This window comes from Hirundo rustica, chromosome 29 (genome assembly GCF_015227805.2).
Source record: "Hirundo rustica isolate bHirRus1 chromosome 29, bHirRus1.pri.v3, whole genome shotgun sequence".
Lineage (NCBI taxonomy): Eukaryota > Metazoa > Chordata > Aves > Passeriformes > Hirundinidae > Hirundo > Hirundo rustica.
In genome coordinates, this window is record NC_053478.1 from 1,272,845 (window position 1) to 1,285,867 (window position 13,023).

The 13,023-nt window shown below is 63.5% G+C and overlaps 3 protein-coding genes across 7 annotated transcripts; 1 reads left to right on the top strand and 2 right to left on the bottom strand.

Annotated features, from left to right (window-relative positions):
* Positions 1–163: 163 nt before the first annotated feature.
* On the bottom strand, positions 164–2,372 carry ANKRD34A (ankyrin repeat domain 34A; the record flags this gene model as incomplete). Its single annotated transcript, XM_040088211.2, has 2 exons — positions 164–1,605; positions 2,106–2,372. Coding segments are annotated over 2 exons (1,629 nt in total), but the record flags the coding sequence as incomplete, so codon positions are not given.
* An 813-nt stretch (positions 2,373–3,185) lies between these two features.
* POLR3GL (RNA polymerase III subunit GL) lies at positions 3,186–6,437 on the top strand. 3 transcript variants are annotated; one of them, XM_040088137.2, is made up of 8 exons: positions 3,186–3,219; positions 3,772–3,909; positions 3,995–4,124; positions 4,392–4,460; positions 4,555–4,611; positions 4,710–4,777; positions 4,931–5,044; positions 5,134–6,420. In XM_040088137.2, the coding sequence occupies exons 2-8, from the start codon at positions 3,790–3,792 to the stop codon at positions 5,218–5,220; spliced, it is 645 nt and encodes a 214-aa protein (XP_039944071.1). In that variant the 5' UTR covers positions 3,186–3,219; positions 3,772–3,789; the 3' UTR covers positions 5,221–6,420. The 3 variants fall into 3 exon arrangements, with proteins under 3 accessions (XP_039944071.1, XP_039944070.1, XP_039944069.1); XM_040088136.2 differs by lacking the exon at positions 3,186–3,219 and having other exon boundaries at positions 3,509–3,909; positions 4,555–4,608; positions 5,134–6,437; XM_040088135.2 differs by lacking the exon at positions 3,186–3,219 and having other exon boundaries at positions 3,517–3,909; positions 5,134–6,421.
* A 1,906-nt stretch (positions 6,438–8,343) lies between these two features.
* Positions 8,344–11,706, bottom strand: TXNIP (thioredoxin interacting protein). 3 transcript variants are annotated; one of them, XR_009208556.1, is made up of 8 exons: positions 11,261–11,706; positions 10,644–10,716; positions 10,405–10,552; positions 10,011–10,113; positions 9,627–9,883; positions 9,359–9,515; positions 8,857–9,249; positions 8,344–8,818 (listed from the first exon to the last, which is right to left on the bottom strand). XR_009208556.1 is itself a non-coding variant. In XM_040088282.2 (8 exons), exons 1-8 carry the CDS (start codon positions 11,508–11,510, stop codon positions 8,975–8,977), a joined length of 1,173 nt encoding a protein of 390 aa, XP_039944216.1. In that variant the 5' UTR covers positions 11,511–11,706; the 3' UTR covers positions 8,344–8,974. The 3 variants fall into 3 exon arrangements, 2 of the variants coding, with proteins under 2 accessions (XP_039944216.1, XP_039944215.1); XM_040088282.2 differs by having other exon boundaries at positions 8,344–9,010; positions 9,101–9,249; XM_040088281.2 differs by having other exon boundaries at positions 8,344–9,249.
* Between the last annotated feature and the right edge of the window lie 1,317 nt (positions 11,707–13,023).

A 13,023-nucleotide genomic window follows, 5' to 3' on the forward strand; every position in this document is an offset into this window, starting at 1 on the left:
GCCAGACCCGGTGATCTGGGGGGGAAAAAAAGCTGCTGTGAGGATGAGGATGAGGAGGATGAGGATGAGGAGGATGCTGGGGAGCCTCAGGAGTTGGGAACGCTCCCCAACCTCCGGCTCCTTGCGCAGTTCGCGCCCGCAGAGGGACGGGAAGGAGCTGAACCCTCAGCGAGGCTGGGAGCAAGCGGTGCCCCCGCCCTTCCCGAGGGGATCCTGGATTTCGGGGATCCCTTGGGGGGATCCCTACGAGCCGGGCTCGGGCCCCAGCGGCCCGCAGAAAGCCCCGAGGTGCCGCAGGGCCTCGGGCTGCATGGAGTGCCGGCGGAGCAGCGCCCGCGGGGGCAGCGGCGGGAGCAGCCCGGCCCTGCCCGGCCCCGGGGGCTCCAGGGGAAGCGTTCCCGAGCCGCGGCGCTCCAGCAGCGCGGCCGGGTGCCGCAGCGGCCCGGGCACGCTCAGCTCGGCGCTGGAGGAAGGGTCCCGGCGCAGGGGTTTTCCCCGTGGGGCGGGCACGGGAGGAACCCGCTCTGCCCAGGTGGATCCTGGCAGCCCCGAGACCTCCCGGCCCTCCACGCTGTGCCGGCGCGGGCGCAACCTCAGCCCCTCCAGCCCCACCGCCAGCCGCTCCGCGGGGACCGAGGCCCCTTCCAGGGACCCCCGTGAGCCCTCGGGAGAACCCCAGGAACCCTCCGAGGAACCCCGCGTCCCCTCCAAGGATCTCCGCGTCTCATCTAAGGGTCTCCCCGCTCCCTCCGGCGGTCCCCGCGTCCCCTCCGGGCTCCCCCGCGTCTCCTCGGGGTGACCCCGCATCCCCTCCGCCGCCGCGGCGGGCACCGTTAACCCCCAGGGCTCGGAGTTCAGCCTCTTCAGCTGCCTCTTGTGCCCGGCCCGGTTGCGTTCGGGAGCGGGCGGGAAGCGGAACACGTCGCTCTCCTCCTCCCTGGAGCCGGCGGCGCCCGGCGACGCCGCCGCCCGCACCTGCACCTGCGACGGGGACGCGCAGAGCGCGGGCGAGGGCGGCGAGTTCAGGTACTGCCGGGTGGTCTTGGTGCCGCAGGGCGACGTGGCCGAGGTGATGATGATGACATCGCGCCCTCGCTCCCGGCACGCGTCCAGCAGCACCTGCAGCGTCTCCCGGTCCCCTCGCTCCAAGGCGTAAAGCAGCGCCGAGCCCCCCGAGTAATCGCGGGCGCTGGGGTCGGCTCCGTGCTCCAGCAGCACGGCGGCCACGGCCGGGCCGGCTCGCTGCGAGCAGGCGTGCATCAGAGCCGTCTTCCCGGATTTGTCGGGGATGTTGGGGTCGGCGCCGTTCTCCAGGAGGTACCGCACCATCCGCGGCTGCTCCGGAGGGTCGGCGTAGCCGGCGCAGCACGCTGCCATCAGCGGCGTGGTGCCCGCGGCGTTGCCTTCGTTGATGTAAGCTCCTCCTTCCAGCAGCAGGCGGGTGAGGCGGAATTTCCCCTGGGACACGGCGCGCAGCAGCGCCGAGCCCTCGGCCGGGATCATGGGGAGCCCCGGAGGCACGGCGGCGCTCGGGGGGCGGCGGACGGGGCTGGGCATGGCCGGGCTCAGGGCAGCGAGGGCAGGGACGGCGGTGGAGCCGGGTGACTGCAAGGGGACGGGAGGTGGGGTGAGACCCCCGCCCCGGAATGATGGGAGCAGGGTCAGGCTCCCCTCGGGATTCCTAGGATGGGCAGATGGGATGTCCTTCCCTGCCTGCCTCAGTTTCCCCAGTGAGGCCGAGCCGCCCGGCTTGTGTCCCTGAGCCACGAACCCCAGCTGCATTCCACAAAGCCCTTCGTGCACCCCTTCCTCGTCCTCCTCGTCCTCCTCCCTTTGCCCCCTGCCCGTACCCCCATCCCTGCCCGTACCCCCATCCCTGTCCACATCCCAACCCTCCCGCACCGTTCCCATGGCGACAGCCGCTCATCCCTCTCCTCCAGCCGGGAAAAATGCGGGAGAATCCACAAAATCCATCCCTTTTCCCAATCCCCTCAGTGAGAGACCCCCCCCCCGAGATCGGGTCTGGGGGCTGTCCCGTGTGTCCGCACCCCACAGCGAGGACACCCCCCCCCCCCAAATCCACCCCCTCTCCATCCCCGTTTTACCGTGACAACCGGAGCGCGGGCTCCCTCCGCTCCGGCTCCCGGTTCGCGCGGCCCCGGGGACGGGGGTGTCGGGCACAGCGGCCCGCTGCCGCCATCCCGGTGAGGCGGGGGGGTGTCGGGGAGGGTCCCCCGCGCCCTCCCCGCTCCTGCGGCGCTATTTTTGGCAGCTGCCGGCGCGGGGAAGGGAAGCGGCGCGGAGCGGGGGGGGGATGAAGCAGGATGAATCACCCACGGCGCATCCAGCGCCCGGCCCCGCGTGGGAGGGAGGAGGGGGGGAGCAGGGGCTGGGGGGGCACAGGAGGCTCAGGGAGGGGGCAGCGGGACTGGGGGGGCCACAGCCCGGCTGGGATGGGGGTCACAGCCCGGCTGGGATGGGGGTCACAGCCCGGCTGGGACGGGGGTCGCTGAGCAGAGGGGCTGGGGGTCGTGGGGCAGAGGGGCTGAGGGTCGCTGAGCAGAGGGGCTGGGGGTCGTGGGGCAGAGGGGCTGAGGGTCGCTGAGCAGAGGGGGTGAGGGTCGCTGAGCAGAGGGGCTGGGGGTCGTGAGGCAGAGGGGCTGAGGGTTGTGGGGCAGAGGGGCTGGGGGTCGGTGAGCAGGGGAGCTGGGGGTCCTGGAGTTCCGGACATTGGGGGAGGTCAGGGGACAGCGGGTCCAAAACAGTGCGGTTGGGGGTCGTGGGGCAGAGGGACTGGGGGTGCACAGCACGGTGGGGCTGGGGGTCAGGGTGGCCCTATTGGGGGGCACAGAACAGCGGGGCTGGGGGCCATAGTGATCCTATTGGGGGTCCGAGTTACCCCAGGGCAGAGCGGCTGTGGGGTGCGGGCGTGGGGGGCAGAGAGACCTTTGGATCCCCCCTTTCCCACCTCTCTCCATCCCTTTTCCCACCCCTTTCCATCCCTTTTCCCTCCTCTCTCCATCCCCCTTTTCCCACCCCGCTCGGTCCCATCCATTGATCCCTCCCTCGGCCCCGCCCCTCTCCGCGCTCCGCCAATCAGCGCCGGGCTCGCTCCCAAGCCACGCCTCCCCTGCGTGAGGGGCGTGGCCGCGTCCACGCGTGGAGCGAGTGCGCGTGCGCGGGGCGGGAGCGGCGCCGGGACCGGCAACGGAACCGGGGGTACGGGGAAACGGGATCGGGGTACGGGGAAACGGGATCGGGGTACGGGGAAACGGGATCGGGGTACGGGGAGAAGGGATCGGGGTACGGGGAGAAGGGATCGGGGTACGGGGAGAGAAATGGGATCGGGGTACGGGGAGAGAAATGGGATCGGGGGTACGGGAGAAGGGATCGGGGTACGGGGAGAACGGGACCGGGAGGGTCACCGGGAACGGGGATGGGACCGGGAACGGGGATGGGACCGGGAACGGGGATGGGGACGGGTACCGAGAGCGGGCACCACCGGGACTGGGTGATGCACAGAGACGCGACACCGGGGCAGGAATGGGGAGTACGGGACCGGGGGGACGCACCGGGAATGGGCTCAGGACCGGGAGCAATTTTGGGGAGGGGAAAAGAACCGACACCGGGAGAGCACCGGGATCGAGAACGGGCTGGAACCGGGACCGGGACCGGGACCGAGTGAGGAGGGGCCGGGACTCGGGGCATCCCCGGGAGCGGGCGGGGCCGAGCTGGCCGGAGATGTCAGCCCCGCGTCCCCGTTGTCCCCAGCGGCCCCCGGGGCTCAGCATGGCGGGCCGGGGCCGCGGCCGGGGCCGGGGCCAGATGACATTTAACGTGGAAGCCGTGGGGATCGGGAAGGGGGACGCGCTGCCCCCTCCCACGCTGCAGCCCTCTCCTCTCTTCCCGGTGAGACCTCGGGGTGCGGGGGTGGGTGGGTTTGGGGGTCTCCTGCGGAGACACGCTCATCACCCCCTCCCCACCACCACCGCAGCCCCTGGAGCGCCGCGCCGCGCCCCTGCCCGGCGGCGAGGAGGGCGAGTACATGCTGGCCCTGAAACAGGAGCTGCGCAGGGCCATGAGGGGGCTGCCCTACTTCATCAAACCCGGGGCGCCCCGCAGAGGTACGGCGCGGCCACGGGGGGAGCGGATCCCGAGGCTCCCGGGTGCCCCCCGCCAGCGGGAGCGGTGGGAATGGGTTTGGGAAAGGAGCTTGGCCCCATCCCCCTGGTCCCCTCCGTCGTGCTGGGACCTCCCCGTTTCCCCCATTTCTCCCGGTTTGTTCCCCGCCCCGGCTGCACCACCCACAGCCGTCCCCATGGGGTGGGTGCCCCCTGAACCCCCCCGGAATGTTCCCCCCCCCATTTTCCCTCCTGCTCCTCCCCTCGCAGACATCGAGCGCTACTCGGACAAGTACCAGCTCTCCAGCCCCGTGGACAGCGCCATCGACTGGAACCCAGGTTGGGGGGACCCTGGGGAGCAGGGGGGGACGTGGGGTTGATTTTGGGGGGCGGGTCCTGACCGAGCTCCCCGTTTTCCTCCCCCCAACCCCAGACTGGAGGCGGCTCCCGCGGGAGTTGAAGATCCGGGTGCGGCGGCTACGCAAAGGCAGTGAGCGACTCCTTCCTGCCCCCTCCTCTTTTTGTGTCCCTTCTTTTCCCTCCCCACCCACCCCGAGGGGCTGACGGCCCCCTGTGCCCCCGCCCCAGGGACCCCCGGCCTCGTCCCCAAGCGATGCGCGGCCCTGGACAAGGAGGAGACGATTAAGAAGCTGGAGGTAACGAGGTGAAGGTGGGTGGGTGGATGGGTGACCCCTTCCCAGCCGGATTTTGGAGGGGTGGGTGACCCCTCCCCAGCCGGATTTTGGAGGGGTGGGTGACCCCTCCCCAGCCGGATTTTGGCGTGGTAACGCTCCCCTGATCCCCCCCAGAGCCTGGAGAAGAAGGAGGAGGAGGTGACGTCCGAGGAGGAAGAGGAGAAGGAGGAAGGAGAAGAGGGCAAGGAGGAGGAGGAGGAGGAGTACGATGAGGAGGAGCACGAAGAGGTGGGAAGGGGGAGAACCCCGGGGGGGGCGTTGGTGGTGGGGTGGGGTGGGGACGCCCCCGGGTGCCACCGCGTTCCCCCTCCCCGCAGGAGACCGACTACGTCCTGTCCTACTTCGACAACGGGGAGAGCTTTGGCCCCGACAGCGACGACAACGGCGACGAGGCGGTGTACTGAGCCCCAGAGGGGCGTCAGCGCCCCGAGAGCGGGGACCCCCAGAGCCCTGGCACGGCGAGGGACCCCTGGCACGGCGAGGGACCCCTCGCCCCACCCACGGGACACTGGGGGACCCCCTCACCCCACCCACAGGGCACTGGGGACCCCCTCGGTCCTGCTGTCCTGGTTATCAGGGGTCTCCTCTCCTCCCCAGGGCAATGGGGACCCCCTCACCCCACCCACAGGACACTGGGGACCCCCTCAATCCTGCTGCTGGAATCAGGGGTCTCCTCACCTCCCCGGAACACTGGGGACCCCCTCACCCCTCCCACGGGACACTGGGGACCCCCTCTCCCTGCTGCTGGAATCAGACGCTCTCTCATCCCTGGGGACATCGGGGTCCCGCTGTCGCCCCCCTTTGGGGTCTCCTGTCCTGTCATTCCCCGCATCACCACCAGATGGCGCCCGCGGTCCACAGCCGCATCACCACCAGGGGGCGCCCGTGTTCCACGCCAGGGTTTTTTGGGGTGGTTTCGTTTTGTCTTATTTTTTTGGGGCGGTTTTGGGGTTTTTTGGGGGTGGTTTCGTTGTTTTTTTAATTTTTGGGATCCCCCAAAGCGCCCTGGTCCCCTCTGACCACCCCTAACACACATCCCCACCTTTTACAGCGGCTTTTTTAAAACAAATTTTGCCTGGATTGAAGCGGATTTTGGTATTTTTGGCTCAGCTCCGGGTGGTTTTCGAGTGGGGAGGGGTTTGGATAAAGGGGTTACCAAAAAAAGGGGGGGAAAATGTTTTTTTTTTGCGGGGGATGAAAGGGTTTTTTGAGGTGGAAAATTTGTTTGAAGAAGGAAGAAGCGTTTTGGCAGAAAATGTTTTATGGGGAAGGGAAGGTGTTCTTTTTTGGGGTGGAAAAAGTGTTTTTCAGGAGATAAAGGCTTTCAGGGAGAAATAAATGTTTTTGGAAAAGAGTTTTTTGGGTGGGAAGGAGGATTTTTGGCGAGTTAAGGTACAGTTTTGACGAGGGAAATGCATCTCGTGGGTCAAGCCGGCTTTTTTGTGGGGGGAAAAAAAAGCATTTTTAGGGAGAAAAAAAGTTACATTTTGACAGAAGACGCAATTTGGAGGGAGGAAATTCAGTTTACCGTGGGGAAATTCAGTTTTGCTCGGAGGGGCGAGGCGAATTTCCTCAACAACACAGCTTTTAGGGGACAAGAGAAGGGAAAAGCCGTTGGTTTTTTTCAGGGCTGACTTCTCGGAGCGAGGAAAACCGCGATCGGGGGTGAAAGGTTTTTTCTTGGAAAAGACATTTTACGGGTGGGAAGTGAATTTTTTTTTGGCGGGGGAAGTATTTTGGCGGGGATTAAAGGCGTTTGCTGGGCTCCAGGTGTTCTGGGGAAGGTCGGAGTGGGGTTTTTAGGAGGAAGAAATGTGGGTTTTGTTTTTTTCTGGGAGGGAGCAGGCACATGAGTGTCACATGCCGCCGCCTCTCCCGGCCCGGTTCCTGCTGGAACGTTCCGGCAGATGTGGAATTCCAGCTGCTGCCGTGCCAGAACCCCTTTGTTATCCGTGTTTCCAGCCCCTTTTTTTATCCCTTCTCCCTTTCTCCCTCTCTTTCCAGCCCCTTTTTTATCCCCATTCCCTCTTTCTCCCCCTTTTTTAATCCCTCTTTCCCACTTTCCAACCCCCTTTTTTATCCCTGTTTTTCTCCCCCTCTTTCCAGCCTCTTTTTTTATCCCCATTTCCTCTTTCTCCTCTCTTTCCAGCCCTTTTTTATCCCTTTTTCCTCTTTCCAGACCCATTTTTTATCCATTTCCTTTCTCCCCTCTTTCCATCCCCTTTCTATCCCCATTTTTCCCTTTCTCCCCTTTTTCCACCCCCTTTTTTATCCATTTTTCCCCTTTACAGGCCCATTTTTTATCCCCATTTTCCCTTTCTCCCCCTTTTTTATCCCTTTTTCTCCCCCTTTCCAGCCCCCTTTTTATCCCCATTTTTCCCTTTTTCCCCTCTTTCCAGCCCCATTTTTATCCCTTTTTCCTCTTTCCAGACCCCCTTTTTTATCCCATTTCCCCCTTCCCAGCCCCATTTTTATCCCTTTTTCCTCTTTCCATCCCATTTTTTATCCCATTTCATTTCCCCCCCCTTTCCAGCCCCCATTTTTTATCCCCTTTTTCCCTTCCCAGCCCCATTTTTATCCTTTTTTCCTCTTTCCCACCCCATTTTTATCCCATTTCCCCCTTCCCAGCCCCATTTTTAATCCCATTTTTCCCTTCCCAGCCCCATTTTTTACCCCCATTCCCTCTCTCCCACCTGCACCCCGGTGTTTTCCGTCTCCCCCAGCCCGGGGCAGGATTTGGGATTTTGCCCGAGTCCCTTTGGACTTTAATTATTTCAGGGGAAAAAATCAGTTATTCCAGGGGGGAAAATCAGTTGTTCCAGGGGAAAAAATCAATTATTTCAGGGGGGAAAATCTGTTATTTTGGGGGAAAAATCAATTATTCCAGGGGGAAAATCAATTATTTCAGGGGAAAAATCAGTTATTTCAGGGGGAAAAAAATAAATTATTCCAGGTGGAAAATTAATTTATTCCAGAGGGAAAAAAAATCAGTTGTTCCAGGACTCTCCAGCAGCGGATTTGGCCGCTTCTCCTTCAATTTCTCCTTCCCTCGGCCCAGCGCCGGCCCGGAGCTGCGTGACCCTTGGCCGCCTGGGCCGGGAGCCAGAGCGGCCGCGGCTCCGCAGGGAAACGGAGGCACGGGAACGGGGGGATCCGGGAGGGAGCTTTTGGGGGGGCTCCAAGTGGGAGAGAGGGCGAGGAGCGGAGCCAAGGTCGCGGCCTCGTTCTTCGGCACCGGCACCTTTCACCCGCATCCCGAAAAAGGGCAACGGGGATAATCCCTGCCTCCACTCCCCGCTCTGCACGCCGCCGCCTTGTTGTAATCCCTCGGTTTCTTCCCTTCTTTCCTGCTCAGATTTTTGGTTTCTTTATTTTTTTTTTCCCTCCTGGGAAAATCAGACCTCTCCACCCAAGCGGGGCCGCTCCCAGGAAAACCAAAAATTGGGGAAAAATCCCATCCAAGCCCCAATTCCCAGGGGTTTTCCCGCCGCGCTCCCACCCCCGAGAGAAGGCGCGAGACCAGAGGCACCGTTTCAGTTGTTTATTACAAACTTTGCCCCCCAGGGGCCCACAAAAAAAGGTACAAAATTTGCATTTTTCGTGCTCTTTTTTCCCCCACCCAAACGCTACGTACAAAACCCAAGAGGTAACAAAAGGCGCCGGGGTCGCGACGACGCGTTCGTGTCGCGACAGGAGGGATCCGTCCCCCTCCCACCCCCCTCCTCGGGGAGCAGCGCCCGGAGTGACAGAATTTAGGACGGAATTCGTTAAAAAAAAACCAGGAATTCCCCGCCCGTCACCACGCGTCACGACAGGGACGGGACGCCGAGGTTTTTTTCCCGGCTCTTTTCCAGCCGGGATCTGCCTGCTCTCTCCTTCCCCACGAGTCCTCGAGCCTCCTCCTCCACCGGCTCAAATCACCAGGGGAATTTTTTCCCTACAAGGTTCGGTTGTTTCCCACGAAGATTCGGGTGCCCGGGATGGCCCAAGAACGCAGCGATTCCTCGGGAATTCGGCGGTCCCTCGGGAATTCGGCGGTCCCTCGGGAATTCGGCGGTCCCTCGGGAATTCGGCGGTCCCTCGGGAATTCGGGAGCGCTCTCTCCCCCGCAGGCGAGCGGCACACGGAGCCAGAGTCCGGAGAAGCGGGAGCCGGAGCTCACTGGACGTTGTTGTTGGCCACGCAGGGATCCACCTGGGCGAGGGAGCGGGGAGCGGGTGAGGGATGCGGGCGGGCGATCCCGGATCCACCCCGAGCCGCCGCCGCCGCCGCCGCTGTGCTCACCTCCGTGTAGGTGGGAGGAGGCATGAACTTGAACTCGGGCGCGTACATGAAGATGGGGCTGTCGAACCCGTCGGGATCGTCCAGCAGCGGCGTGGTGGGGCTTTCCAGGCGGTGATCCTCGGGAACGATGTCCAGGTAGCACGGAGGGGCTGCGGGGGGGTGAAAGGGAAGGGGAGCCGTGAGCTCGCCTCCGCGCGCGGCCCCCTCCCCGCGCCGCGCTCCCACCCGCCGCGGGGATCCCGCGTCCCGATGGCTCACCCTCCGGAGCGTCCGGGAGGTTCAGGTCCACCCAGCTCATCTCTGAGCTCGTCTGGCTGGCCATGCTGGAGCTGCGGCTCCCGATGCCCGAGCGGCTCCCGATCACCAGCGGCAGCTCCAGGATGATCTTCTTGGAGCCCGGGACGCTGACGTAGATCTGCGGGGAGAGACGGAGGGGTTTTAGGGACGTTTGGGACGGGATGAAAATCCCCGAGAGGGGGGGAATAAGGAGGAAGATGAGGAGGAGGAGGAGGATCCCCGCGCTCACCTGCAGGAAATACTCCACGCGCAGGATGTTGCAGCCCAGGATGGAGGGCTTGAGCTTCCGCACGCGGATGGTTTTGCCGCGCCACGACTCGGAGGTGCCGGAGATGATGTGGTTGCCGCGGACGCAGGAGAGCTTCTGGCAGAAGACCTTGGTCTGACCGTTGGCCAGGTAGGTGTGCTTGGCCATGATGGCCGCCTTGGGCACCACGATGCGCGAGCAGGTGTTCTCGAAGTCGGCGTTGATGCAGATCTCGTCGCCTGCCGAGGGAAGGAGCCGGAGGGGTCAGGGATGTCGGGGGCTCCCTCATGGTTCAGGGATGTCGGGGGTTCCCTCCCCGGTTCCCTCCCCGGTTTCCCCGTTCCCCCAGCTCCCGGCAATCCTCACCTTCACAGAACCCCTTCCTGTCGATCTGGGCGCTGACGGACACGCGCCCGTCCGGGATGAACATGCACGACACCTTCTCCTCCTTCTTGGCCGCCACTGGAGACTGCGGAGGGAAGGGAAGGGTCACACGCCGGCCCTGTCCCGTCCTCCCCACCCTCCACCCCTTCCTTCCTTCCTCTCTCCCTTCCTTCCCTTTTCGGCGACCAACCCTCGAATTCCCCCGGAGCACAGACCGCGCCCCACCCAGTGTCAGCTTCTGGAACCATCCACAACTTAATCCCCAGCCTTAATCCGACTCAGCCCAGAGCTGACTCAAGACATCCGGATGCCTCTCGGCCGGGCTGATCCTCCCCAAGGGCTTTTCTGCCCAGCCTCTGGAGAACTCGGGGCTCACCAGCAGCTCCGGGGTGTTGACGTCCACGGGATCCATCACCTCGAAGCGTTTTTTCACCTGCTGCGTGGGGCAGGCCGGGCGCTCCAGGGACGCCTTCACCCAGTAATCCACGGAGCCGTACTTCCCCTTGAACGTGGTGCCCAGCGGCCTGCAGACAGGCAGGGGGTCACTCCAGAGCCAAAACGCGGATTTTCCCCGTTAAACTCCATCCCATGAGGCAGCTGCTGCCTCGCACTCACCCCTGGGGCAGCTCGAAGCCGAATTTGTACTCGTACTTGTTCCCAGGCCTGAGGATGACGGAGCCGTCGTCATCTGGAGGAGAGAAGGGCAAGGGAGGATCAGGCGGAGCTCCGGGGCGATCCTCGGCTCCAAGGGCGTTGGGTCACACCTGTCCACGCCCCGGGAACCCCGTGTTCTCTCCGTGCTGCTCCCTTCGCCCCAAGCCCGCGGGGCAGAACGCGGAATCTCGCCGTCTCCACCCCAGCTCCAGCTCGCCCTTATCTCCCTGCCCCAGCCCCAGGGTGTGAGCCCGCGCCCCTCCCCGTGCCACCCAAGTTACCAACCCCCGTGGAGTCAAAACACACCCCGGGACCTCCCCGGGCTCTGATTTCGTCCTTTAGCTCCCCAACTTCGACTCGGCCAAAACCTTCCGAAGTTCTCCTAGATTTGGCCATTTTTCCAGACTCAGCATCAGCTCTATCCCGGCGATCAAGGGGCTCCACTGCACCCATATGGGCAATCCCCCCGTCCCTCTGTCCCCTCCCAAATCCTCCGCCACCATCCAGCCGCACTCTTGGCTCACGGCTAGGGTTGTGAAGCGGTGTTTAAGGCGTCCCTTAGAGCCCCGTGCCCTCACCCGTGGGCTGCTCCTCAAGCGCCAGCACGTCCTCGAAGCGCAGGTATTCCATCTCCTGGCGGCACTGGGCCGGGCCCTTGGCCCAGGTCACCCTGGCCACGCCGCACGCCAACACCTTGACGGCGCTGACACGGGTCACCTCGGCCACTTCCACCAGCACACGCCCAGCCACCTTGTCCCCGCTGCAGTAGATCTTGTCGGGCTCGCTGAAGGCCACCGTGAAGCTCTTCACCTTCTTGAACATCACCATGGCTGGAGGAAGCACGGGGACGCACAAAAAGGAACGGCTGTCAGGGTTTTTATCCGCCGCGGAGCAACAAAAGCCGCCCGAGCAGGCAAGTCCGGAGCGGAAAAAAAAAAGTAAACGATCGAACGCTTTTGTTTTGAGGCGCCGCGAAGCCTCCGCAGATCGCTCAAACCCGGCCCCTCAGCGATCTGCGAGCGGAGCTTCCGCCGCTGCCTTTTATAGGCTCGGGGGCCCCTCCCACCGCCGCCCGCGCCTGTTGCTGCCGGGGCTGCCACGCCGAGGGCGCGTGGCCGGGCGTGCTGCTCGCGTGATCAGCGCGCTGATTGGCCGCCGCTGCCTTGTTTACAGCAGCGCCGACCAATCAGAGCAGCGGCAGGGGAGCGTGGACAGCGTGTGAAGGAAAGCCGCGCGTGTTCCATGGGGGCGGGCAGGACGGGGGCTGAGTGACAGCGCGGAGAGCCAATGGGGAGCGAGGACGGGCGGTGGCTGCGGCCAATGGCGTGCGAGGAACACGATGTCATGTTCCCAGGCTCGGGGGGGAGCGGGGGGGGTGCGGTTCCCAGTTTGGGACCGGCCGTGTTGTACTGGGCGAACTGGGAGTGGCCCTGGGGGGGGTGTGGGGGCTTCACCCCTTTCCTCAGCCCCCTTCTCGCCCCTCCAGGGCAGCCCGGGGGCGCCTCCACTGTGTCCCCCCCCCCCCGTTAAATTGGGGTAAATAAGAGAGGATTTGGGGTTCGGGATCGAACGTGGCTGATGGAACTCCGAGGAGGATTTTCCCCTCTCTGCTGCTTCCACAGCCCCCATTCCCCGGGATCCCACCAAGTGGGTCAGAGGGGTTCTCTCAGCCCCTTTCCTCATCCCCCCCCCACGCACTTTCCCCCTTGTTTGGGGTAAATAAGGGTGAGTTTGGGGCCTGACTTTGGGGGCTCCCTCCCTCTCCTCCTGGTGTGCTTGTGGGAGCGTTTCCACCGCCTCTATCGCTTCCCCACTCCCTTTTGGGGACTCTTCCCACTCCTTCCCCCCCCCCAAAATATCCCTTCCAAAGCGCAGCAAACACCCGCATCCATTCCAGAAAGCACGGCCCTGTCTTCCAGCTGGGATCTGGGGAGTGGGAAGCACTCTGCAATCCCCACAACCCCTCCAGGAGGCTTTGGCTTCCAAGAAACCCTCAGGTTTCACTCCCTGGATCGGCATTACAACAGGACAAGAACCGGCTCCTTCCCCCCTTTTTTTTTTTTTTTTTTTTTTTTTTTTTTTTTTTTTTTTTTTTTTTTTCCTTTTTTTTTTTTTCTTTTTTCCCTCGGTGCTTTCCTAACTCAGGAAAATGCTGGGAGCAGAGGAAACGGGAGAACAATGTTCATGGAGCGACCCAGCACCAGAGCAAAGGAAATTGAGCAGGGGGGAGATCCCCACCCCGACGAGGAACAGGGACGTGTTTTTGTTGGGAGTCGTCCTTCAGAGGTTGTTTGTCCGAGAGTTCCTGGCGCTTTTCCTGCCCTTCCCTTGCCTCCTTCCC

Bases quoted from the DNA above. Each gene is read 5' to 3' on its own strand.
- TXNIP (XM_040088281.2), bottom strand. From the start codon at position 11,510: ATGGTGATGTTCAAGAAGGTGAAGAGCTTCACGGTGGCCTTCAGCGAG. The intron at 10,717-11,260 runs GTGAGGGCACGG...TCTCTCCTCCAG, and splicing joins GCTTGAGGAGCAGCCCACGG to ATGACGACGGCTCCGTCATC. The intron at 10,553-10,643 runs GTGAGTGCGAGG...GCCTGTCTGCAG, and splicing joins GGCTTCGAGCTGCCCCAGGG to GCCGCTGGGCACCACGTTCA.
- POLR3GL (XM_040088135.2), top strand. From the start codon at position 3,544: ATGGGGAGTACGGGACCGGGGGGACGCACCGGGAATGGGCTCAGGACC. The intron at 4,461-4,554 runs GTTGGGGGGACC...CCCCAACCCCAG, and splicing joins CGCCATCGACTGGAACCCAG to ACTGGAGGCGGCTCCCGCGG. The intron at 4,612-4,709 runs GTGAGCGACTCC...CCCCCGCCCCAG, and splicing joins GCGGCGGCTACGCAAAGGCA to GGACCCCCGGCCTCGTCCCC.